This window comes from Mycteria americana, chromosome 10 (assembly GCF_035582795.1).
Source record: "Mycteria americana isolate JAX WOST 10 ecotype Jacksonville Zoo and Gardens chromosome 10, USCA_MyAme_1.0, whole genome shotgun sequence".
Classification (NCBI taxonomy): domain Eukaryota; kingdom Metazoa; phylum Chordata; class Aves; order Ciconiiformes; family Ciconiidae; genus Mycteria; species Mycteria americana.
In genome coordinates this window covers 212,600-235,850 of record NC_134374.1, presented here as the reverse complement: position 1 = coordinate 235,850, position 23,251 = coordinate 212,600, and the positions used below count along the sequence as shown (strand labels likewise).

The 23,251-nt window shown below is 50.3% G+C and overlaps 2 protein-coding genes and 5 non-coding genes across 7 annotated transcripts; all 7 read left to right on the top strand.

Moving 5' to 3' along the window:
• Positions 1 to 129: 129 nt before the first annotated feature.
• On the top strand, positions 130 to 9,821 carry LOC142415152 (tRNA (uracil-5-)-methyltransferase homolog B-like). The gene is made up of 13 exons (XM_075513173.1): positions 130 to 645; positions 885 to 1,162; positions 2,517 to 2,571; positions 3,068 to 3,187; positions 3,606 to 3,705; positions 4,668 to 4,738; positions 5,190 to 5,336; positions 5,470 to 5,564; positions 6,096 to 6,310; positions 6,439 to 6,540; positions 6,722 to 6,841; positions 7,861 to 7,960; positions 8,770 to 9,821. Exons 2-13 carry the CDS (start codon positions 981 to 983, stop codon positions 8,894 to 8,896), a joined length of 1,434 nt encoding a protein of 477 aa, XP_075369288.1. The 5' UTR covers positions 130 to 645; positions 885 to 980; the 3' UTR covers positions 8,897 to 9,821.
• Positions 9,822 to 11,742: 1,921 nt separating this feature from the next.
• On the top strand, positions 11,743 to 23,213 carry DKC1 (dyskerin pseudouridine synthase 1). The gene is made up of 15 exons (XM_075513387.1): positions 11,743 to 11,863; positions 12,116 to 12,177; positions 12,513 to 12,599; positions 13,178 to 13,269; positions 13,667 to 13,851; positions 14,361 to 14,425; positions 15,001 to 15,127; positions 15,511 to 15,641; positions 16,653 to 16,796; positions 17,242 to 17,362; positions 18,610 to 18,728; positions 19,873 to 19,976; positions 20,420 to 20,486; positions 21,229 to 21,387; positions 21,851 to 23,213. The coding sequence occupies exons 1-15, from the start codon at positions 11,848 to 11,850 to the stop codon at positions 21,920 to 21,922; spliced, it is 1,551 nt and encodes a 516-aa protein (XP_075369502.1). The 5' UTR covers positions 11,743 to 11,847; the 3' UTR covers positions 21,923 to 23,213.
• LOC142415360 (small nucleolar RNA SNORD17) lies at positions 14,530 to 14,776 on the top strand. Its single transcript, XR_012777400.1, has one exon. It is a non-coding gene; the product is annotated as a small nucleolar RNA SNORD17 (small nucleolar RNA).
• Positions 15,332 to 15,407, top strand: LOC142415359 (small nucleolar RNA SNORD83). Its single transcript, XR_012777399.1, has one exon. It is a non-coding gene; the product is annotated as a small nucleolar RNA SNORD83 (small nucleolar RNA).
• LOC142415367 (small nucleolar RNA SNORA36 family) lies at positions 15,815 to 15,949 on the top strand. Its single transcript, XR_012777406.1, has one exon. It is a non-coding gene; the product is annotated as a small nucleolar RNA SNORA36 family (small nucleolar RNA).
• LOC142415362 (small nucleolar RNA SNORD17) lies at positions 17,621 to 17,875 on the top strand. Its single transcript, XR_012777401.1, has one exon. It is a non-coding gene; the product is annotated as a small nucleolar RNA SNORD17 (small nucleolar RNA).
• Positions 19,047 to 19,122, top strand: LOC142415364 (small nucleolar RNA SNORD83). The gene has a single exon (XR_012777403.1). It is a non-coding gene; the product is annotated as a small nucleolar RNA SNORD83 (small nucleolar RNA).
• Positions 23,214 to 23,251: the final 38 nt, after the last annotated feature.

The window sequence follows — 23,251 nt, the reverse complement described above, 5'->3', positions numbered from 1 at the left end:
CCTGCGTGGCTGTTGGCATCCTCCGCCGCCTTCCCCGAGGAGAAGCGCGCCGGGGTGCGGGACTGCCGCGGAGCTGCTGGACACCGTGCGCTTGCGCATGCGGACAGGGCTGCGCCGTGCCGCGCTGCGACCCCCGAGGAGGAGGCTGGCGCGTGCTGGGCACGGCTCGCTGCCCCGGGGCGGCGAGGCGAGCGGGTCGGGCACCGCAACCGCCCCGTCGCCGCTGACGGACCCGGAAAGCGCACGGTGCCGGGCTGGGAGCCTGCAGCGGTGCTGGGGCGCTGCGCCGGGAGGCAAGGCACGGGCCCCGGGAGCGCGGCCGGACTGGCCACCGAGCAGAAGTGCCCCGTGGGGTGGGGGGAGCTGGCCCTGGCTCGCTGCCAGGGGGCTCAGCCGCTCCGCGGCGGGGCGGGGCGCGGCGCTCCCCGGCGCGGGGGTGTCTCAGCCGTAAGCGCTGTGCAGGGCGGCGGAAGCGCAGCACACCGCGTCCCGCCACGTGAGACCCGAGCGCCAGGGAGGCGATCGGCCGCGAGCGGAAGGAGCGAGCTTTTCATCACGCAAGATAAGAGCTGAGCCGTGAAAGCACCGGCGGGGCTCAGGGCGAGCAGGATTGGCAGCGGGTGCTGCTAACCGAGCCCTAGCGCGCTGGCTGCCGGAGGCTGGGCACCTGCGGCCGAGGACGGAACTCCGCTCGTAGCGGCCTGTTCCCTCCGCGCTTCCCGTCCGGCCCAGGGCAGGGGCACTCGCTGCGCTGCGAGCACCGTCCGGCAGCTCTGAGCAAAGCACAAATGCACCCGGTGGGTCAGACCGGCCGCGGGTATTTTTAAACTAAGTGGTTTACTTTCTGGAGCGGAGCTGGCCACGAGCAGGGTGTTTTTCTCAACCCGTGTCCAGGTGCGTAGCTGACGTGCGGCTTTCTGGGAGGCAGACGGTGGGCTCGCTGTGCTGCTTGCAGGGGTGCAGCCCCTCTCCTTTGCACCATGGCTCTGTCCTGTGCATTGAGGCTACTGTGCCGGCACCTTTGCCCTTCGAGTGCTCTCCTGAGCAGCCTGCCCGGTCGGGACCGCAGCCTGCTGATGGAGAAGAAGACAGCAGCAAAGTGGAAGGAGAAGAAAAAGGCCAGGGAGGGCCGCAGCCTGCCAGGTTCCTCCTGGGAGGAGAGGTACGGCTTTTCCAAAATGATCAAGCGCTCTTCCAAAGCACCAAGCACCTGAAGCAGTTAGAGCAGCGCGTTGGGGGTTTCACCTCCACCTAGCTCTCCCCAGTAGGAATAGAAGAGCCAGGGCTCAGCTGGCTTCCCTGGAGCTTGGCCTGGGGATAGGAATAATGGAAGAGACAAATGAGAAAGTCTAAGAGGAAAGGATTGGGAGCAGAGCAATTGCCATACTGGCAAGCAAAAAGTAATAGTCCGTTTGATTTGCAGTTCTGTGCCTGAAAGTAGTCGCCACTGGGTGCTTTAGAAGCAGCTCCAAAAATCTCAGTGAGCCATAACAGCAGCTTATCCAGCTGTGGGGTGAGGTTCTCCATGGGCTCAGTGAGTCAGTAGTTGATGGATAGTTATGATAGTTTGGGTCATGTCCACCTCACCCCTTACTCTGTCTTTTTTTTTTTTTTTTTTTCTTTTAAATCAGCTTTTATGTGTTTTGTTCTTGCTTGCCCTGCCTCATATACAAGTGGTGGCAAGTTCTGAGGTTTACCTCTAAACTGCTGCTGCGTGGGTGGCCGGGTCAGTGAGAGTGAGCAGCCTGTAATTCCCTGCCTGCTGCACACAAACTGTGCATTTCACTGTGGTGGATTTAATCTAGTACAGCATTAGCAAAAAAGACGTAGTAGTGGCTGGAAATGTGAGCAGGTAGATGATGCAGCATGGATGCAGCGAGTGATGAGAGAAGCATCTTTCTCTTTTAGGGGAAAACTCTAGGGAGACAGGACTTGGGCTGTCCTCAGAGCAGCAAGGGATGGCCAAAGCCTCTGATTCAGTGGGAGTGGGAGAAAGCAACAGAGCCTGTCTGAAGCTACAGTATGATCTCCCCCCCCCGCCCCCCCCCCCCCCCCCTTCTCTGCCTGCACTTTGTGTTTCCCCTCTGACCGCAGTAACATTTGAATACTCATTCCCCTGGCTTTACCAGCCTGGAGTCAGATCTCACCCGGGGCTTGGCAGGGCCTCTGGGTCCCTGTGCAGGGGAAATGCTGTTCCTGGCCTTGTCCTCTGTAGGAGGATCAGAAAGATACCTGGGTTACCCAGGACACCCAGGTGTCGCTAGTCAGTCTTCTGCCAAAGGCTCAACCTGTCCTTCTGGAGAGCTGGTCGTTGTGGTTCCTGGCTCCCTCTTCCAGCCACAAGTATTCTGCACCAGGAAGGTGCCACAAAAAGGGAGTTTGGATGTTCACAGCCAGCTCTGGTGCAGAGCCCGTACCAGAACAGTCCTGCCCATGAAGCAGCTGGTGGGGATGTTATGCCGTAAGTATCAGGAGGCGAGTAGCTCTGGGCACTACCGCGATGTTGTGCTTTCCAGGTTAGTGAATGCGGTGACGCCACTGTGGAGGCTTCCCTATCAAGAGCAGCTGCAGGTAAGAGGTGCTTATGTGGACTTTTCTCTGTCCTGTTGCCCCAACTGCCCCTCCTATCCCCCTTGAGCAACAGCCCCTAGCATCTTAGTCGCTTAATGCTGTAAACTCTTCAGACCCCTTTTACTGCTGCTTTAATTGTTCAGTTATTGTGAAGGATTAGAACTGGGAGGTTCCCTGTGGGTGGTATGTGTGATCACCAACAGCACAGAGGATGGGCACTTGCACAGTGAGCCTGTCCAGTGCGGGACAGCTGGTTCACTGCGGCTTCAGGTTGGACCAAATGCTCCAGGCCAGCGCTTGGGGACCACAGGCACAGGATTTCTCTCTCTCCCCGTTGCTCCAAGCGGCTGCGGTGATGAGAAAGGCAGAGTTCCTCTGGGACTATATCCCACTTGCAGTATTCCCTCCTGTTGGCCTTCCCAGAGGTGGGTGATGAAGAGCTGCCCACCGTCGTGTGGTCCTGTGAGAGTGTTTCTGGCTTAGGACTCCTCTGCAGGTGAAGTATGAAAGCCAGAGGAAGATTTTGCAGACACTGGCATCTCGTCTTGAGGAGCTGGGCGTAGATGTGCAGAAACCTGGTGGACTCTGCTGTCCCCTCCGGCCTGTAGTCCCTTCGGTGAGTATCCCGTGGGAACACTCTCCCCTCTGAGCCACCAACAGTCTCTCACTTGGCTCCCGAAGAGTCTTACGGTGGGGATTACTTGGTTGCAGAGAACGTGTCTGTGGCAGTCCTTGCTAGCTTCTGCTTTGCAGCCTGTGAGTGCCGGAGAGTGAAACAAGCCCAGTGATTAGGAACCCTTGTTTTTGTGGCCAAGCCTTCCCTGATAAACCTGTCACCATTCTGTCACAGAGAGCCATTTCTTCTTCCCAAGGGCAAGTACTGGGGGTCTCGCGCACAAGCTCCATTTCTGCGTTTTGCACATTCATGTGTATCTTCCTGTGTTGCCAGCAGAACAACCAGGCTGGGTTTTGGCTTTCCTCCATTACTTTTTCTTTTAATCCAAGGCTTTACTTTTCCTTCTTTTCTCTCTCAGCCCGTCATTAATGGCTACCGAAACAAATCTACTTTCTGTGTGAACCGAGGACCAGATGGGAACCCCAAAACGGTGGGGTTGTATGTGGGAACTGGCAGAGGTCAGCGCAGGACAAGGAGCTGGGTAGAAGACCGCTGGCGTGGGCTGGGTTGGGGCAAGGCTCTGCTGTGACAGCCTCCACCCAAGTTAGAAGCCTGAATCCTGGGGGACACTTAACAGAAACGCCACCAAGTGTGGGGCAGCAATTTTAAAACCTCAGTTCATTAGCTTCTTAAGAAACGCCAGCTTCTAATTTGCTAAATACAGCAGTAAGGATGACAGCTGTGGTAGCAGGCCCTCCAGGATTTAGCTTTGTTATTCTTAATTGTGCTGTTCCCATGTTTTTGGCGTGCTCCAGGAGCCTGTGCTGAGCAGGGAGAGCATGGGGGGGTGGGGTGTGGGTGTGCACGTCCATAGGCAGCAGAGCAATGTTGGAGCGTTTGGGATTGTGAAGCAGTTTGGTTTTGTGCAACGAAGATGTGAGCTGTGTGCTCCTTGCAAGCCGCTCAGTGGTGAACTCGTTCACACCATTGATACTAGGTTTTGCTTCTCAACATCCATAGCAAGAGGTGCTGGGGTGGTTGCTGTGTACTTTTCTCATTGAAAAAATAATTCCATGGATGCATTTTACTTCTGACAGCAGACGTTTAGCATTTAAACTAAAGTGGGACTGCTGTCTTCCAGGCAACCTAAACTGCTTTACTGCTGTAAGCCCACACCATTATTCTCCAGTTAGAAAACCGGCTTGCTCTGCTCTGGCTCCCTTAGTTTAAGAACAGCGCAGTGGCTCCTTTGGGAGTTGCTAGAGGGCATTTAAAAAGCTCTTGGAGCTCCAACCTCTTCATGGAAGTTAGTGACAGTAATCACTGGCAAAGGGAATTCTGGCAGGTCCTGCAGACTGCAGGTACCCAGAACATCACAGGATTCAGGGGAAAGGCCTCGCCACAGTTTATCATGTCAGATGCTACAGTGGCTTACGTGCCCTGAAACAAAACAGTTAAATACCTTTCTGTCTCTCTCCAGCAAGAAATATTGTCTGTGTGAAAGCTGACCACATGGAGAACATACCCCCAAAACACAAACAAGTAGCCCAGGTAAATAAATAGTGTCATGTCTCTCCCTAGACTGTGGAATAGAGGACTGCCATAACTCTTATTTGGGAGAACATTGTAATTTTAGTTACACTGGGTTTTCAAGTCCATTTTCACGTTCTGAAAAGTTTCAGGCCTGACTCTGGTTGATGGATAAATATTTTTTTTAAAACTTGCATGTTAATGTTGGAGCCTCTAAACTGTCCCAAAGAATGAAGTTAATCAAGTGACAATGAATTCCTGCCAATCTATTAAAGTACATAAGAATCACAAATTGAAATTATTAAAATGTCTTCCAAGAACTTGGAAAGAGCTTTCACTCAGTGTATTGAAATCAAACAGAAAAAACAGATGATACTGGTGGAAGGGCCACCCGTTTGGAGTGCACAGAGTTATGCTAAGACCAGGGCAGTTGTCTTTGCTGTCCTGTAAGTGCCATTTCCCCTCCGCTCAGTGCTATGAGGAGTTCATCCGTCGCTCCCCCCTGGACCCCTGCATCCTCTTTCACGAAGGTGGACACTGGCGGGAGCTCGTGGTACGCACCACCAACTGTGGCCACACCATGGCTATCATCACCTTCCACCCCCAGGAGCTGGGCCAGGTGAGTACATGGAGGACAAGGCCCCTGGCAAGAGGCACACCTGGCTGACCAGAGCTTGCTGGGTGTATCGCTGGGGAGAGGTGTCTAATTGGATTACCCAAACAGCTACGTTTTCGTTTCTCGCTCTTGACAGGAGGCACTGGCTACTCAGAAAGCATTGCTTAAGGAGTTCTTCACGTGTGGACCTGGAACAGTCTGTGCCTTGACTTCACTTTATTTCCAAGAGAGGTACATGTCTTGACACAGGGAAAGAGTGGAAACAAAGCCACCTCCTTTTTCTCCCCAAATTAAAATTCTACCAGTTCAGGGAGTGCTTGAAGAGAATGACAGATGTTTGGATGCCTCTTGCAGGTGTGGTTTTAAGATAGCCACATCTTTTGTTTTTCCAGACCTGAAATACTTGAATACATTAAGGCTCTACCTCATGGGAGTTATGAGCCTGGGAAACTGAAGAAAAAGACTATAGTGACTTTCCCAAGACAGTAAATCACATCAGCAGCAAAACTGGGGAATAGACCCTGGGAATGCTGCCCTCTGCAAAGTCATTTTGATCCTTTTAAAGAATTCTAGGCTGTGCAAGTTACAGGTCCCTTACAAAGAATCAAAATTCTTTGATCCTGTTGAAAGGCTCACATGAAATAAAAGTTGGTGGTGGGGGGAGAACCATCCTCCCCTGCACATGAGCAGCCCGGGAATGAGAATGGAAATCGGCTGCCTCTCTGCTGCCTTCTAACAGCTGGGTTTTGTGTGCTCTGCTAGCACCATGACACGCTGCTCACATGAGCAGTCCCCCTTCCAGCTCCTTCACGGAGAACCGCACATCTTTGAAGAAGTGCTTGGCCTGAAGTTTCGCATCTCTCCAGATGCCTTTTTCCAAGTAAACACAGGTGGAGCAGAAGTTCTGTACCAGGCGGTCAGGGAGCTGAGTCAGGCTGGTGGGGACACCGTCCTCCTCGACATCTGCTGTGGAACGGGTGAGCAGTGGCCGTGTGAACCTGGCCCCCAGGGCTGGTGCTTTGCGTGCCAAAAATGATCCCCGCTATCTAAAGGCTTGTTTCTTCAGCATGAATTTATGGAGTATTTTTGTATCCCTCGTTTCCAGGCACAATTGGTCTCTCTCTGGCTCACCAAGTGTCCAAGATTATTGGTATTGAGGTGGTGGAGAAGGCAATAGCGGATGCCAGGTGGAATGCAGCATTCAATGGTGAGTTCAAACTTGCCATGGCACAAAGTTTCAAACTAACTGCTGAAAAATTGGAAGCAGAAGTGAGCAGAGGGATCCTAACAAGTTACCTCCACGCAGCAAAGGGCGGTACTTCATGTTATGCCTAATGTCTGGTGAGACCGACTCTGCTCAGTTCATGTGATTGCTTTTTGCTTCACAGGAATTTCAAACTGTGAGTTTCACAGTGGAAAGGCAGAGGCCGTGTTACCACAACTCCTGTCATCGTGGGAGGATGGCCAACCCCTTGTTGCTGTGGTGAACCCATCTCGGGCTGGGCTCCGTGAGAGAATATGCTATTTATTTTCATCTTGAAAACAGCTAATTTTGAACAAGTTCCATGAGACCTGTTACATATGGCTGTATACTGGCTCCAAACCCTCTGCTCGCTTAGTCTCTAGTTTCTTACCTTGTTGCTGACAGCAGCTAGAATCCCATAGAGTCTGCTGTTTTCAGTGCCTTTATCATGCTTTCTCTTTAAAGCAGACAGCTCTAATCTTTCTTCCATCTTTCATAGGCTCACAGAATTATTTAGGCGAGAAGGAGCCTCTGGAGGTCTGTGGTGCAATCTCCCAACTAAAGCAAGGCCAACTTCAGAGTTGTATAAGGTTGCACAGGGCTGTAAAGCCCAGTTGAGGTTTGAATGTGTCCAAGGGTGGATACCCCCTCCTGAAAATGTTTTCCCCAATATATTTAGTTTCCCCTTGCTGCAGTGCATCTGTTGCCTCTCATCCTCTTCTCGTGGCCCTCTTGAGAAAATTCTGGCTCCATCTTCTCTGTAATCCCCCATGAGGCCCCTGAAGAGAGCAAATGGATCCCTGCTCACACTCTCTTCCCCAGGCTGAATAACCCCAGCCCTCACACTCTTCTTGTGCATACCGTGCCCCAGCCCTCTAACCGTCTTAGTGGTCTCCGCTGGACTTGCTCCAGTGTGTACTGGGAAGTCCCAGACTGGTCCTGGTGCCAAGATGCGGTCTCACAAGTGTGTGTGGAAGGTTTTACGTGCCTCTGCTTAATTAAGTAATGATTTTTCTCTCATCCTGCATCCCCTTGGGAAGCAGAGGGATTTCTCCCACTGCTCTACCCTGCCAAACTGGCTGAGCTGTTAGCAGCGTGGGTTGCATCCCCGGCCTCCTAAGAGCCTGCATCTGAGACAGGACATGGCAAAATGTGTATATTCTTTTTTCCCCTGTATTTTTCACAGTTCAGTGCAGTTCTGTGATGCTTGCTGTGCAGTCATTCCTTCTGGAGAGCTCATGGTGGTAGTGGGTCACTGGGAACGCACGGTATCTGTTTTTGCAGATTATAGGGTTGTGCGAGCCATCCGAAACTGCACGTCCATCCGAAGGCTGCTCTACATCTCCTGCAAGCCAGAGGGTGAAGCCATGAGGAACTTTCTTGAGTGAGCACCCTCCTCTTTTCCTTTCCACTGACCTTAGTGACAGACCCTATTATGTCCAGACAAGGACATAAATATCTGACCTTGGCTTAGAAAGGTTTTTGTTGCAACTGCATTTCACTGGGTGAGTTCTGCAGGTGTGATCCAGGACTAGTCAGTGCATGGTCAGAAGTGGTTTATGCTTCTGTGTTACTTTGGGTTTACCTGCAAGCTGCACTCACTGGTTTAAGGTAGTGGGTTATTTGGGTTTTATGTTGCAGCAGGATACTTCAGTGCATCAGAAAGGAATAGAAAATAACGCAAACATGCTGTAATGGCATTGTGCATCCTTCCCCAACAAAACAGCACATCTGGATGTGGGATATGGAGCCCACTGGGTTCACTGCAGGAAAGCTGGCCCCTAGCCAACAAAGTGAAGCCAAGGGGATTAGTCACCTGCTTAGGGTTAATCATATAGCTAAGTCTTTATCTGGGGCAGGCCCATTTGCAGGTGATAAATCTGTCTGCAGGTAGCCAATGAAGGTAGTGCAAAACTGAGGATTGTTTCCTAAGGTTATTAAGTGTCTTTCAGCTGGGATGGCTTGTGAGAAAGGGAGCTTTAAACCTACCACTGACTCTTCAGCTTGTCCATGAGGTTTTCAGAGCTGGTTTGGGATTCAGTATTGATGGTTCCAGTGTCAGCTGCAGACTCTGAGGGATGTTAGCCAAACACACGATACCTCCTTAGTGCATCCTCTGTGGCATTGTGCTACCAATAATGGTGTGAAGGCTTCTGCTGCTGGTCTAAGGGATGCTCTCTTTGCGTTCCACAGGCTGTGCTGCCCATCTGACCCAGGGAAGAAGCTGACAGGAGAGCCATTTGCCCCCACGTTAGCTGTACCTTTTGACATGTTTCCTCATACTGTTCATTGTGAGCTGGTGCTGCTGTTCACCCGCTGACAAAGAGGCAGGTATGCCAGCTCTGAGAGCTTGGGAAGCAGACTCCTACTGTCCTGAAGACTGGAGTCAATGTAGTTAGGATTTTAACTTACTTTCAAGAGAGTTGTATAAAAATAAATGATTTTGCTTTTGCTCTTACTTTGGGTTGCCTAACTGCACTGTTCTGTAAGGAAACACTCGGATTTCTGGGGTGAAAAGGGTCTCTAGCATTTCATCACCCTTCCCTCCCCTGCAAACCTCTTCTTGGGCTGCTGGTTAAAGCAGCCTGGAAAATACCCTCTCCCTGGTATTGTGGGTTGTCACCATCAACGTGTGAATACGAAGTACTAAAATCCACTGTACGTTCTAATACTGCCCTGCCGTTAGTTCTCTGCTTGCTTCAAGGATATTTCAGGTGTTTTTCAAGTTGATAGTGAACTTGCTATGAAGAAACCGTAGGAACTAGAAATCCTCGTGCTTCACTGGGCAAATGTTGACTTTTGGGGTCAGGGAAATATTTCCTGTACAAACTTCCAAAACCAATATTGAATCGCTGTCAGTCACGTGGATAAGTTGGAGGCAATGAGAAAGCTTTTTCTATAAAATGAAATGAAGAAAAAAACCAGATTTCAGTGTCTCTCCTTCCACACCTGCCTCCCCCTTCTCTGCTAATGCTTGCTGATACCTAAATATGAAGTGCCCTGTGAAAATGTCAGCAGCAACAAGTTATTTCTTCATCAGGTTGCTCCGCAATAGCTAATTCAAAACTTTGGTGTATTTTGTATCTGTCCTGCCATGTTCACTGACTGGCAAGCTGTGAACCTCAATGTTACATGAAGTTCTCTCCAGCTCTTCAAAAGATGGTGCTGCTATGACCTGGAGGTAGGTCTGACTGAGCAGAGTTCCCTTGTGTTTTGTGAACTCCACGTTGGTTTGAGGGCTCCTTTTATTTTTATTCTTTTTAATTTTTACTTTTATGTTGTATTGAAGTTACCTTTTGGTTTATCCTGGTCATCTAGGCCAGACCAGTAGCAGAACACATTTCTACAGTCAGGCTGTTAAATTTGACTCTTTCCTCCAAAAGACGAGTTCCCTATCTGATTTGGGTGAATCAAGGCTGATAAACTCCCAAGGAAACAGGGAGAGCTCCCTGTATTTTTCCAGACTTTTAACTCCAGTCCTAAGGAACCCTGAGCTTGGAATAATAACAACAACCACCAGTTCTCAAGGCATGGGGGCTTAAAAAGCATGGGTTTAGGACTTGAGGCTTACTACACCAGAAAGGGAGGTGATGGGGAGATACCTGATAGGCATAGGAAGTGTCACGCTTGTATTACCCACGAGTGTAAGATTTTTGCACGGTGTTAAGTTTATAGCGAGGGATGCAGTTTTCCAGCAGTTCTGTTTTGTGTAATTACACCTTGGCTTCTTGTTGCGAGATCGGAATGGATTTCTGCTTAGCCTGGCTATGCTTTTGTCAAAAGGAAATTTGTTGCAAATTAGAGGGGGAGAGATAATGACTTTAAATCAGAAAGTAATAGAGGATCAGGAAACCTTTCCACTAGTCTCTGGAGAGCTGAACATACAGGACAGGTTTTATCTGCAATGGGGGAGGGTGGCACAGTAGCCTCACCGTCCCTTTTGGGCATCAGGTTCCAGGAGAGCCACAGGGGCAAGACATCTTTTTTACTTTTCTGGGGCAAATATGTTAAGCAATATGTTGTTTGCTGTGTATTAGTGTCTGACCATCTGAAACTGAAAGCTGCCTATGTACAAGAGACCTCCGACCACTTTTCCTCCATAGCAGGTTACCCCTGTGCCCCTTGCTAACGTGTCCTGGAAACAAAATTCGTGGGGACTACCCTTTAAAATCCAAATCTCCCAACAGGTGAATTGGAGTTTCAGAGTGTTTCCGAAATCAAACTCAATAGCAATGGAGTTACTATTAAGCAGGCATCCTTTATTACAGCGCTGGGCAGCACTGGGGATCGCTCCACCATAAGTGCTCCGACAAACAAGCAAGATCGCAGAGATTATATGTTGCAAAATATACATATTCATAAGATTAATTTATATAAACATGAGATTTCTTGGAACTCATTAATATATATAAATGTCCTGGACGCATGCGTACTTAAGTCCTTAGGTGGTCGTTAGGGATCCTCTGGTGGTCGTTGGAGGAAGTCGGTAGTCTTCATCACTCTGACTGCTGACTGAACTTTGTCTTTACGCATGCTCAGTCCATCTTTGTCTTGCTCATACCTTCCTTGCATATCCAAAACCAGGTGGTTCTTGTGTAGTTTCTCCTTATCAGCCCTTTCCGGGGACACAGGGCCTGAAGAATTCCTTTTTATCTATCTACATTGCAACTATCTCAGCTAACCAAGGATTTAACACAGGCAAAGCATTCTTACTCTAATGATTAGGTCAAATAAAGAATGCTCGTTAGCAATTCTACTCTCTAAGCTTCCTTACTTAAGGCCAACAATACTGGCAAGCTAGGCCAAATTATCTGCAAAAGGGAAACTAAAAGGAAACATTGAGCAACCAAGATATTTACAACATTTCTTTTTGTCTTTGGGGATTTTAGCTCTTTTCATCCTCATTTTCCCACTAGCAAGCAACTGCGCTACGCTTTTGGCTGCCATCCCGCATCCCTGTGGTTTTCTGTGGGTAGTTTATGGAACGTGCAAGGAAACAGAGGATGACTTAATGGCAGGAGCGGTGAGAATGCTCATCGCGGTGCTGGCGGGGAGGACAAACCGGGAGAGTGGCGGGGCCTGTCGGTGGGCGGGGCCGGGCTTGGGCGGGTCCCCGCGGGTGGGGCGGGGCGGCCGGTTTATTGGGGGCGCTGGCAGGGGGCGGTCTGGGCCCGCGCCGCGCTGAGCGGTCACGTGCTGGCGCAGGGCTTCTCGGGAAGGGGCGGCCTTTCCGGTCCCTGCGCGGCGGCGACACCACCACGCGGCGCGGCCATGGCGGACGCGGACGGTGCGCAGCGGCGGGAACCGCCGGGGTGGTGCCGCGCCCCGCTGGGCGCGGTGTGCTTAGGGAGGAGGAGGGGGCTCGGGGAGGCGTCCGCGCGGCGTTCGGGGCCACCATGGCGCCACGTGGGGGAGGGTCGGCGGCGGGCCCGGCCCAGAGGGGTTCGGGGCAGCGGGCGCTCTCCCGAGCCTGCCCTATTCCCAGCGCGGTGAGGCCGGCAGGGCCTCGGCACGGACGCTCAGCGTGTCGCTCCCGCAGGTTCTAGTGTGAAGAAGCGGCGGAAGAAGGAGAAGCGGGTGCTTCCCGATGAAGATGTAGCGGTGAGTGCGGGGCCAGCGGCCCGGCGGGGGGCTGCCTGGGGCCGGGCTCCGGGTGCTTGGGGCCTTCACTAGCCTGATCCGTGGCGCGCGGTGGTACGGTCCGTGGGGCCCGGGGGTAGGGCTGGGAGTAGTGGTGCCTTGCAGCGTGCCCAAACGGGCTTCCCCCCGCCATCATCGAAGGGAGCGTGGCCGCTCCGCGGGCAGAGGCCGCGCTGCGTGGCGGGCAGCAGAGCCACCGCTTTGGGGGCGGTTCACGGGCCGCGTGGCCGCCGCGGGCGGGAGCGAGCACGGGCCTCCGGGTTTCCCTTCTCTGATCTCGGGTAACTTGCCCTCAGGACATTCAGCACACGGAGGAATTTTTTATCAAGCCCGAGTCCCGGATCGCCCAGCTGGACACGTCTCAGTGGCCCTTGCTGCTGAAGGTAGAGTGGGTTATAGACAACCTCGTGGCCCATCCCTGCTCCTTCTTTTGTCCTCAGTGCAGGCCCGTGGAGATGCGTAGCTCCTCTTCTGTGTAACCCTACTGCTAAGAAACAGCATGCATGATACTCAAAGCAGAGGCAAACCGTCTGTGTGAGAGTTTATAACAGAAATCGTGTTATAAAGTTTGTCCAGCAGTATCATTTGCATGCCTGCTTTCTAAGTTTACCGTCTCTTGTAAAGACCCCACCAGATTTCTTCAGCTGTTTATTTCAGTCTGACAGTGGCCTGTGGTCTGTGTAGACTTCTGAGTTGCTTGTGCTGAGTTTCTGGGGTACGTTGAATTTATCCTGCATTGTAAAGGCTGGTATTCTGCTGCTTTCTTATCTCTTTCAGTGCAGGACTTCTGTTTCTTTCTCTTTCTGTAAAACATTGTTGGGTCATTTTCATTTTGGAAGAGGCTCTTTCACTTAAATGTATAAATCAGATGATGTATAACTGGGGAGATGTATTGGGGCAAAGCAATGCTGAAACCAAGGTGAGCTCAAGAACACATGTAACTTCTGCTTGCATTTTGTAGAACTTTGACAAGTTAAATGTGATGACGGCACACTACACACCTCTTTCTTCCGGTGCTAATCCCCTGAAGAGAGAGATTTCTGACTATGTCAGGTGAGTGCAATAAGGGCCAGAGTGGCTTATTTTTCTTTCATAGTTAATATCTTCAAAACATTTTCTGTTTTGAAGTGCAAACACTTGAGGAATTCTCTGGGGTTTATGGAAAATCCTTTGGCCTGCTAGGCTTTGAGATTGTTTGGAGTTTGTTTGTAGCATTTGGTTTGGTTTAAGTGCAGAGTAGTGATGAGCAGTCTGGGGAGAAGAGAATTCTTTGACTGTGGAATATATCACTTGATGTGTGCTCACTGAGAGCAGTTGTGAGGCTCATCACTTATTTGGCTGTATAGAAATACACTTCTTTGCAGCTATGATATATATTGTCAAAGTTTTTATGCTCTTGCTGTGTTTGCCCTGATGCTTAGCTCCTACTCTCTGTCATCTTGCACTATAGGTCTGGCTTTATTAACCTTGACAAACCATCCAATCCATCTTCCCACGAGGTGGTTGCATGGATCCGCCGCATCCTTCGAGTGGAGAAGACTGGACACAGTGGCACTCTGGATCCTAAGGTGACTGGGTGCCTCATTGTGTGCATTGAGAGGGCAACACGACTGGTCAAATCTCAGCAGAGCGCAGGTATGTGTATTGGCTGGGACCATTTACAGTCTAAGTGACTGGGGAGGTGCGGAGTTCTTTTGGAGACAAAATGGAGATCCAGTCTTTGAAAGGGCTACCGTTGGTCTTCAATGCCTTGACCTTAAGGGTTGCTTATCCTTCTCACTCTAAGCCAGTGAGAGTGCATCCATGCTTTCAGAAGTTTGGGTTTTTTTGATTGCTTCTCTGGGGCTTGTGCTGTTTTAAGTCAGTGAAAACACTTCTGAAAGACTGGTTTCGTGTACTAACTAAACTTATGGCCTCAGCCTCTACCAATCCAGTGAAATAAAACTTGGTGAAGAAGTAAATGTACCTTAGATTTATTTTGTTGGAAGAATAACCAACTCCATAATAAAATCTGTGCACTTCCTAGGAGAGTTGGTTGTGAAAATTTCAGGGCTCTGTGGATATGTGGCTGTGAAGCAGTGTGGACCTTGAGGTCAACATTAAATGCAAGTGGCCACTCCTGACTGCTCTTGTCGTTCTTTCAGGCAAAGAGTATGTGGGAATTGTTCGGCTGCACAATGCAATTGAAAGTGAGGCTCAGCTTGCCAGGGTAAGTCTCGGCATGCTCTTAGCCATGCTGGCACTTTAGATGCAAAGTGTTCAGCATTGGTGGGAGATGAGAGGGTAGGAGCAGAGCTCAGGTGTGCTCTGTGTGTGAGGTGATGACGAAGTTTATCCATTCTCTGAGTGCAGTGGTTCTGCCCTCCTGCAGCATCCTGATTTCTGTTCTAGGGTCTGGGTGCTGTGCAGCCTCCAGAGACCCTCCAGTCTCCCAGTGTCCTACTGGGGGCTGCTGTGGTGTGTGGCTGGCTGCCTGCAGGAGTGAAGTGGTGCCAGCAGGGTTGGAGTCCCTCTTTGGGGGGCTCCATCCTCACTGAGATGAGGGATGATGTCTGATCACATACTGCCACCTGATGAAAAAGCCCAGCTGTGCTCACTGGCAGCTGGGGTAGCATTTTGACCACATCACTGGGTCATATCGGCCTTATTAATATGACATCACCAAATTATGATGAACCTCGTGGTTTCTCATTCATGGAAGTGGTTGTAGTTGCTGGAGACCCCAAGGTGCTCCAATATTAGGGCACAGCTGTGAGCTGTTACTTCTTCTGCTTCTACCCTCAGGCAATAGAAACTCTGACAGGTGCGCTGTTTCAGCGACCACCCCTCATTGCTGCTGTAAAACGACAACTGAGAGTCAGAACCATCTATGAGAGCAAGCTGGTGGAGTATGATCCTGAGAGAAGATTAGGTAAAACAGGGCTTTCCTGCCTTCTTCCTATTAAGCTGACAGCTGATAACATTTCCTGTGAAATGGGCTGCTTCCTATTCTTGGCAGATGTCTTAAGACATAAATCCTCACCACCATCAAGCAGTAGCTACTGCATGCATTACTTTGGTGTGCTGAGAAGCAAAACCCATCTATTTTTTGTACTGCTGCATCCTTCATTGGAGAGCCAAATGATGTCAATTAGATGGCATTAGCACTCGGTGCAAAGATGACCTTCATCTATCACCCCAGGCTGATGGCTCTGTGAAGGGTTGGACATACAGCTTCTCTCGGAGGGAGCTTCTAGATGTGGTTCATTTCTAGATATGTATTTAAATACTTTTCTGTCCTGTTGTGCATTTCAGGTATCTTCTGGGTGAGCTGTGAAGCAGGCACATATATCCGAACACTCTGTGTTCACCTTGGTTTGCTGCTTGGCGTGGGGGGCCAGATGCAAGAGCTCCGCAGAGTGCGCTCGGGCATCCTGGGAGAGAAGGTAGAGTGGTAGCTCTGACTATAACCAGCAAATTTGAAACTGTCAGAATTGCAAGAGTTCCTTGGAACTGCATTAGTTTTACAGTATTAGGAGAAGGTATAGGTGCATGACAGCTGGGAGGAGTTTTGTGAATAACCCTGAAAACATGGGAGCTCTTGCCATAGATGGTCTGTAACCAAAGTGTTGAGTTCAGTTCAGGGTGTTGCCCCTGTTCTGGTAATTAAGCTTTGGGACAGTGAGTGACTGGGAAGTGCACCATGGTGACTGAAAGTTTGTTTTATGCCACCTGTGTTTCTCAGCCTACAAACTATGCATGTGCCATGAGTCCAGGTGTGTGAGCTGTCTGCTTAGCAATCTGTGACCACTTGGTGTCAGGGCACAATGAAGGGAATGTGCTTCATTGAAATGAGCCTGGGAGATGCAGTCTTGTGTGATCTTGAACCCTTGTACAGTCTTTTCAGTCTAGTTGTAGCTGGATCCTGCTGCCGGTCCGAACTCCAGAACTAATTTCTTTCCTTGCAAAGCAGGAGTATCAGAGTGCAAGTACTTCCCCACCCATCTGTGCTCTTACCACAGCTGTAATCACTGGCAGTCATTTCTGAATTCCAGGTGTTCGGTGCTTACAGCTGCTTCAATAATTTATTCCATGTCACAGATTGAATAGCTGGTTAATTTAGACTTCCACTCACTAATCTTTGTCTAGAAGTCTGAGGTATTTGTTTAAGTTTGGTCATATTTCAAAGTTTCATGTGAACAGACCTTATATACTAGATCTAAGTGCTGTCTGAGATTAGGAAGGTTGAAGTCTGGTAGCATAAGTCAGGCTGACCTCAAGCTGTTGATGGAAAGTATTCTTGCCTCTCTTAGGTTGCTTTTTTGATGCTTCTGAGTTGGGCATCTGTTTTTCACTCCCTTTCAGCATGCTATTTGCTGTTGGACTTCAGCTGTTTTCTTGTGTGTGTTTTGAGTTGGTGGCTGGTAGGAGAGTTTAGAGGGGTTGTGTCTTTGCAGGACAACATGGTGACTATGCATGATGTACTGGATGCACAGTGGCAGTATGACAACAACAAGGATGACACCTACCTGCGAAGAGTTATCCTGCCGTTGGAGAAACTGCTCACTTCACACAAGCGGCTAGTCATGAAAGACAGTGCGGTGAGTTCCTGAGATGATGCCAGTTGACAGCCAGAGACTGCAAAGCGTCCTCCGAACTTGTACAGCTAATATAATAAATGGGTGATCAGGATCCACATGGTGTCTAGCGCTGTCCTGATTGTGAGCTGTGTAGGACCTAGTATGGGCCACTGCCAGATCAGCAGTAAGATGCAAGAGCCAAGAACTGAGTGGCAGAGAAGCTGCTCTCCTTACTTCAGGAGGATGCTGATGGTTATAAGAGATCTGCCTCACATGTTGTTTACTGTGATAGGTGCTTTGCTTGCTTTTTCCAAAGCCCCCAAGTTTTATATAGTGGACAATAAGAAATAGATACGTAGGGATGTTATTGCTGGGACAGTAATGGCAATGGGAAGCTAAAATATCAGAGGCACTTCTTACCTGTTCTCCAATAGCTTATAAGCCCTCCTGTTCCCTACATTTCCAGGTTAATGCTATTTGCTATGGAGCCAAGATCATGCTGCCTGGTGTCCTGAGGTATGAAGATGGTATTGAGCTTAATCAGGAGATCGTTGTCATCACCACGAAAGGAGAAGCTATCTGCCTAGGTATGAAACTCCTTGTTCTTCTTGTGCCCAGCTAACTGCAGAAATAACAGACTGTGTTCCAGTGAATGCACAACAAATGAGTCCCCATGTGCAAAAGGTTTAAATAGTGCTTCCTGATGGGGACTGTGGGTTAGTATGGCCCAAGGCAAATGGTGTTGGGCAGGATGTTAAGAAACAACAGCTGCATCAGTCCTTGGCAAGGTGTGAAGAGTTCCTCAGCCTGGTTTCAGCTGTGTGATGCTCAGGTGTGCTCTGTGTGTGAGGTGATGACAAAGTTTATCCATTCTCTGAGTGCAGTGGTGCTGCCCTCCTGCAGCATCCTGATTCCTGTTCTAGGGTCTGGGTGCTGTGCAGCCTCCAGACCTCCAGAGACCCTCCAGTCTCCCAGTGTCCTACTGGGGGCTGCTGTGGTGTGTGGCTGGCTGCCTGCAGGAGTGAAGTGGTGCCAGCAGGGTTGGAGTCCCTCTTTGAGGGGCTCCATCCTCACTGAGATGAAGGATGATGTCTGATCACATACTGCTACCTGGCACATCACGCTTCCTGAGTAGCTCAGTGTAGAAGGACTCGAGCAACTACCAGCTTCTGTGAAGTGACTTGAAAGGGTGCTTTGTTCTAACTGTCTTCAAAGAAGCTGTGTAGGTGACAGGTGCTGACATCGTGTACAGATGGTCTGTCATGGTGCTCAGTGCTGCACAGCCTCATGCTCTGTTGAGACCCATGGGACTGAGGGTCCTTGGAGTTGTAACACAGCCAAGCTGTTCCACCCTGTTGTTTGTACTGCCTGCACTCTGGTCACCTTGGGGCCTTGGCAGGAAAAACAATTTATTGGTAGGATTAGTTTCCTCTAGTTTGGCTCTGCAAGGTTTTGGGAGCTGATGAAGGAGCAGCACTGCTCCTTTCTATAGTGGCATGGTTCCTTGAGCTGCCTGGAAGTGCTCCAGCAGCTGCTCACAGAGCTCTTCCCCATCCATTGGTGGTGTCGGTGCTGCTCTGGGAAATTGTTGGTCTTACTGTATTCACTGATCCAGAACTGGTCTTCTGGTGTTCTGTCTTTGAGTAGGGCAGCTCTCTGAAGTGTTAGTCCAGAACTTACCTCCAGTGAGCTTTTGGGGTGAAATCGCACTGGTGGGGGGTGTTGCTTCTCTTTGTGCTGATAGAGGAAGAACAGGCTGAACACAGCAGGTTCCTGCATCGCTGTTGCAGTTCTGCTGTTAAAGAGTTAATGAACTGTCTGCCTGCTTCTGCAGCCATTGCCTTGATGACCACAGCAGTCATTTCTACCTGTGACCATGGCATTGTGGCGAAGATCAAGAGAGTGATCATGGAGAGAGACACCTATCCCCGCAAATGGGGTCTTGGTCCCAAGGTGAGCAGTGTGGGGGTGTGGTCATTCCCAGGGTGATGGTGGGAGCCCAGCTGTCGGGATGTGAGCCTCTAGGCCTCTCAGGCAGAGCTGCACTTGTGTCTTCTCCAGGGCCTCAGTGTAACTCCGCTGTGCTCTCCTGGAGCCATGATGGTGGTGTTTCTTAGTGCTGGGGCTGTGCCAGCCCAGTGCTGGTGGGAGTGGGGCATTCCCTCACAACAGAGCCTGGGCAGCTCTACCCGAGGCCCAGCTGGGGCTGCCGTTGGTGCTCAGGCATGGGGTCCTCAGGTCTGTACAGCACCAGCCCTCCTCTGGTAACGAGCCAAGTGATGTGAAGTAGATGGCATTAGCGCTCTGTGCAAAGATGACCTTCATCTATCACCCCATGCTGATGGCTCTGGAGGGGCTGGGCAAGGAGCTGCTTTTCCTTCTGGTGCAACTGCAACAGTGCCAAAATGCAAACTATCTTGAGACACTAAATTGTGCCTGTAGGACAAGAGTAGTGGGAACACCCATTGCTGGGTTCCTCTCCTGTCTCGAGCACGTGGTGGTCATGGAAATCAGCAGGTCAGCAGTGCTAGTTTTACTGTAGCCAGACTGGCATTTCACTGTGGTGAGTGATGCAGCTCAGACTTAAAACTTGGTGTCAAGTTGCTGTGGCTTATTCCATTCCTGTGGTTCAGGTGAAATGTAGGAAGCTGTGGGGATGCATGCATATCTATCTCACAGCAAATGTGAGGTAATGTGGGACAGTTCTGGCATCTTGGAGTCTTTAGTAAAGCCTTCCATTTGCAGCTGGAGTGGTTCAACTGAAATGCTGCAGCTCATTAGCTGGAGAAACCTAGTCAAAGATCTGAGCTCTGTGATGTGCACAGTCATCTTATTCTGCTGCTGTTACTTCCCCCACAAATTAGCCCTTATTTACTGATGAAGATGCCTTCTGTCTCAGATTTGTAGGCTGCTGTGCAGGGGATGTTTTGTGAGATTTGTTGGAAGGTCCTTGGAGAAGTGTTAAATGAGTAACGCTGTACTGGTTGGCTTGGCTTGTTCCTGGATTACCTCCTCTTAGGCCAAGTGGCTGAAGCCCCAGGGAGGATTTCTCCTCCCTGGAGCTGCTGCAGTCTGATTTGTCGCACGTTGCTCTCAGGCCAGTCAAAAGAAGATGATGATCCAGAAGGGTCTGTTGGACAAGCACGGAAAGCCCAACGAGAGCACACCAGAGTCCTGGAAGAAGGAGTATGTGGATTACAGGTGGGTACAGGGTGTGTGGCTCCTACACTGCAGAGGGGAGCCCTGTGCAGTGAGGGCTGGGCTGGGTGCTGCTCTTTGTGCTTGGAGCATCTTAGGCCTAGCCCAAGGCTGTTAGCTGTCCGGACCTGTGGGGTGCAGTGGCATTTCTTGCAGTCCCAGGGAATGTGCTGCTAGTGGGCAGTGCTAGAGGGAAAGGCCCTGAGCAGATGGTTATCCCTTTCTAGCCTGTGCTTGTGGTTGTAGAGGGAGTCAGTCTGCTAAATTAAATGGGGGAGGCCTTGCTGTTGCCCAGTCCAGCTGGCCCTGGCGCAGGCTGCAGGTCTTCCCCACACAGCACCTGGTGCGGGTTATGGAGCCCTTGCGAGGGGGACAGGACTTTGTACTTGTACAGAGCAGTGCAAGGCAGTGGCTGTCCTGCTCAGCCTGGGGATCTTCTCTTTCAGGGATGCTTCCAAGAAAGAGGCAGCTGCTGTTCCCCAACCTGTTTCAGAGCTGGAGAGGGCTCCAAAAGTGAGTATCGTTAGTCATCTCTGGCTGTAAGGTTGTTTGGGCCCTGATAAAGAGTGGATACGCACCTGTTCCTTTAGCACACAATCCAGGCAGACGCTGGATTGTGTGCTGCTTTGGTCAGTTGTTTTACAGGGGAAGGTGTTTTATATTCTGGGACCCTAGTGCCCCAATGTGTGCTGTCATTGTGTGGCCCATGAGCTAGCTGTAGGGTGACCTGTTTAGGGCCTTACCTCTGGGTATTTGTCTCTGGGATGTTGTACTTTGGGTGTGAGTCCTGTAGCACAGTATGAGAACGAGGAGCTCTGACTTGCGGTGTACAAGCTGCAGCATCCAAGGAAGTATGTTGTATGGAGCCACAATGGAGGTTTGTTGTGCCAGAGAACCTTTCTGGAAACTACAGACAGTTGCAGAAATGTCCATGCAAGACTTGCATCTAAAGTTCCCTAAGTCAGGGCTTGTGCACGCACTTGGAAAGGTGCAGCAGTGTTTCAGACTCTGGAGCATTTGAGGTACAGGAAACACTGAGAAATATGGGGTGCAGTTCTGGCAGAAGCAAATTCTAGACAGTGTATGCTGGAGGGGGACCACTGGTAGTCTGTAGCTCACCGTCCCGCTCAAAGTATTGTTAACTGTGAAGTTTGATTGAATCAGCAAAATAATTGCAATGGGCTGGCAAACAGTTTTCCCCATCACTTGAGCTCCTTTGGAAGATGGTGTGTCTGACAATGTGTTCCCCTAACAGAGGAAGCGAGAGTCGGAGAGTGAAAGTGAGGAGGCTGTGACCCCACCATCCCCTGCCACCCCACCACCAGAGGAGCTCATCAAAAAGGAAAGGAAGAAGAAGAAGAAAGAGAAGAAGGCCAAAGAGGCAGCTGAGAGCGTGGGAGAGCAAATAGAAGTGGTATGTAACTGGGTGCTGCCATGGTACTGTCCAAGCATGGGAGAGATTGCTGTCCCTCCCTAATGCCTCCAGGAGAAATGCATCAGCATCCTGCTGTGCATGTCCCCAAAGTGCCAGGCTCCCCAAGGCAGAGAAAGATGCCTTTGTAAACTGAACTGGTGAGGCTTGTGGGGGTGGAGCTGCAGTGGGGCAGGGATGGGGTAAGCAGCTGTCTGTGCCTCGGGGCAGTCGGTGGGTACACGTTCCTGCCAGGCCACCTCTGTGCTCTGGTGCCCTGTAACGGGCCCTGGTGCCTGGCATGGTGCTGGCATTCAGTCAGTGTGCCTGAGTGCTTATATGGTGGTGAGGGAGGATTGTGGCCATGGGCAGCCTGCACTGCGTCTGGAGTGGGGCTGTTCCTCCTGAAATGAGCAGTGGGGGATTTCTTTTTGATTCCTTCCTGACCTCTCCAACCTCTTTACAGACCAGTGAGACCAGCACGAAGAAGAAGAAGAAGAAGAAGAAACAAAAGGAGGTAGACGAGAGCTCAGAGTAAGCAACTGGATCTGTCCAAAGCAGGCAGCCTTGGTGGTAGGGAGGGAGGAGCCTGAGGCCTTGAGAAAGAGGACTGGCTGCATGGCAGAGGGGCCAGCAAGTTCCATGTTCCTTTTCTGCTGTGTATACAAGTGAGCCAGGTGTGTTTGCCCAGGATATGCCCTGCTCAGGTACCCCTCCTCATCCTGTTTTAAGGGTTGCCAGAGGAGCAGGGTGCCTGACTGCCCCTGCACTGGATTGCCCTCTAAAGCTGAACACCATGATGCCAATAGAAGTGGTATCTTCAGGGAAGCTGTAGCTCCTGGCTCTTACGTGGTGTCTCTGTTTTCACCTTGAGAGGGAGGAATAATGTTTCTCCCCTCTCTTGTCCTGCCTCTTTCTTCCTTTTCTTCCAAGGCTGGAGCAATGTGTTGGTGTCTGGAGGACTGGCTTTGTCATGGCCTGTTTGGATGGGGACAGTCAAACTGGTTATTTGAAGGGCTCTGGTTTGTTTTAACCTGGCTGTATGCTTGGCTTAACCCTTAGCTAGATGAGATCAAATAGTCCACCCAGATATTCTTCAGTACTTTTTTTATCATAAAAGGATTAGAACATTAAATTCCTGCTTTTTGCTTTATAGTGCGGGGACCTGCTTGTTAGTTGTCAGCTGATCCCCGGACCCAATGCCCCAGTGACCTTGTCAGTGTGTACCTCTTGCTGGCTCTTTGCTCTTCTCTACCCAGTTGTTGGAATAGGACTGCAGCACTTTCAGTTGCCTTCCCTGGTTTTGATATCTAATATGCTCTGAAGGCTATAAGCGAGGATGCTGCTGGGTGCAGAAGCAAAGTAATCAGAAGGCAGCTGGCTAGCATGCTTTTCTAAAGAGCTGTTGTGATCAGAGTCCTCATGAGGAAAAACTTGGCCAGAGACAGCTCTGCAAGGGGGACTAGGTGTGGAGCTTGAGTGGTTTCAGAAAGACTTGTCCTAATTTCTTTATCTGGGGTGGCTCGCTGGGGATGGAAGGTCTCTCCTCTGTCACAGGGGTAGTGCTGAGCCAGGATTTTTAGCCCCTTTTAATGGGGAAGGATCCAGGCTTTTTTGTTCCAAGCTTCATCCCTGCAGAGATTCTGTAATATTTGTCTTAGCCTTGTGCATTGCTTTTCTCTTAACCATCTGACTTTTCTCCCCTCCAATGCTGGAGATACACACAGGCAGAGGGGCCAGCAGCTGGTGGCTGTCAGAACCTGAGCAGAAAAAAAAGTCCATTTTTACTCTTTTTTACATAAAAATAAAAGCCCTATTTTTGAACAGGTGATTTTCTTGCTCATCTGGCTCCTATAAGAGGTCAGTG

Coding starts and splice junctions, on each gene's coding strand:
- LOC142415152 (XM_075513173.1), top strand. CDS start 981: ATGGCTCTGTCCTGTGCATTGAGGCTACTGTGCCGGCACCTTTGCCCT. Junction 3,706..4,667: donor GTATGTGGGAACTGGCAGAG/GTCAGCGCAGGA, acceptor GTCTCTCTCCAG/CAAGAAATATTGTCTGTGTG. Junction 6,541..6,721: donor GTGGAATGCAGCATTCAATG/GTGAGTTCAAAC, acceptor TTTGCTTCACAG/GAATTTCAAACTGTGAGTTT.
- DKC1 (XM_075513387.1), top strand. Junction 16,797..17,241: donor TAGTCATGAAAGACAGTGCG/GTGAGTTCCTGA, acceptor CTACATTTCCAG/GTTAATGCTATTTGCTATGG. Junction 18,729..19,872: donor AATGGGGTCTTGGTCCCAAG/GTGAGCAGTGTG, acceptor CGTTGCTCTCAG/GCCAGTCAAAAGAAGATGAT.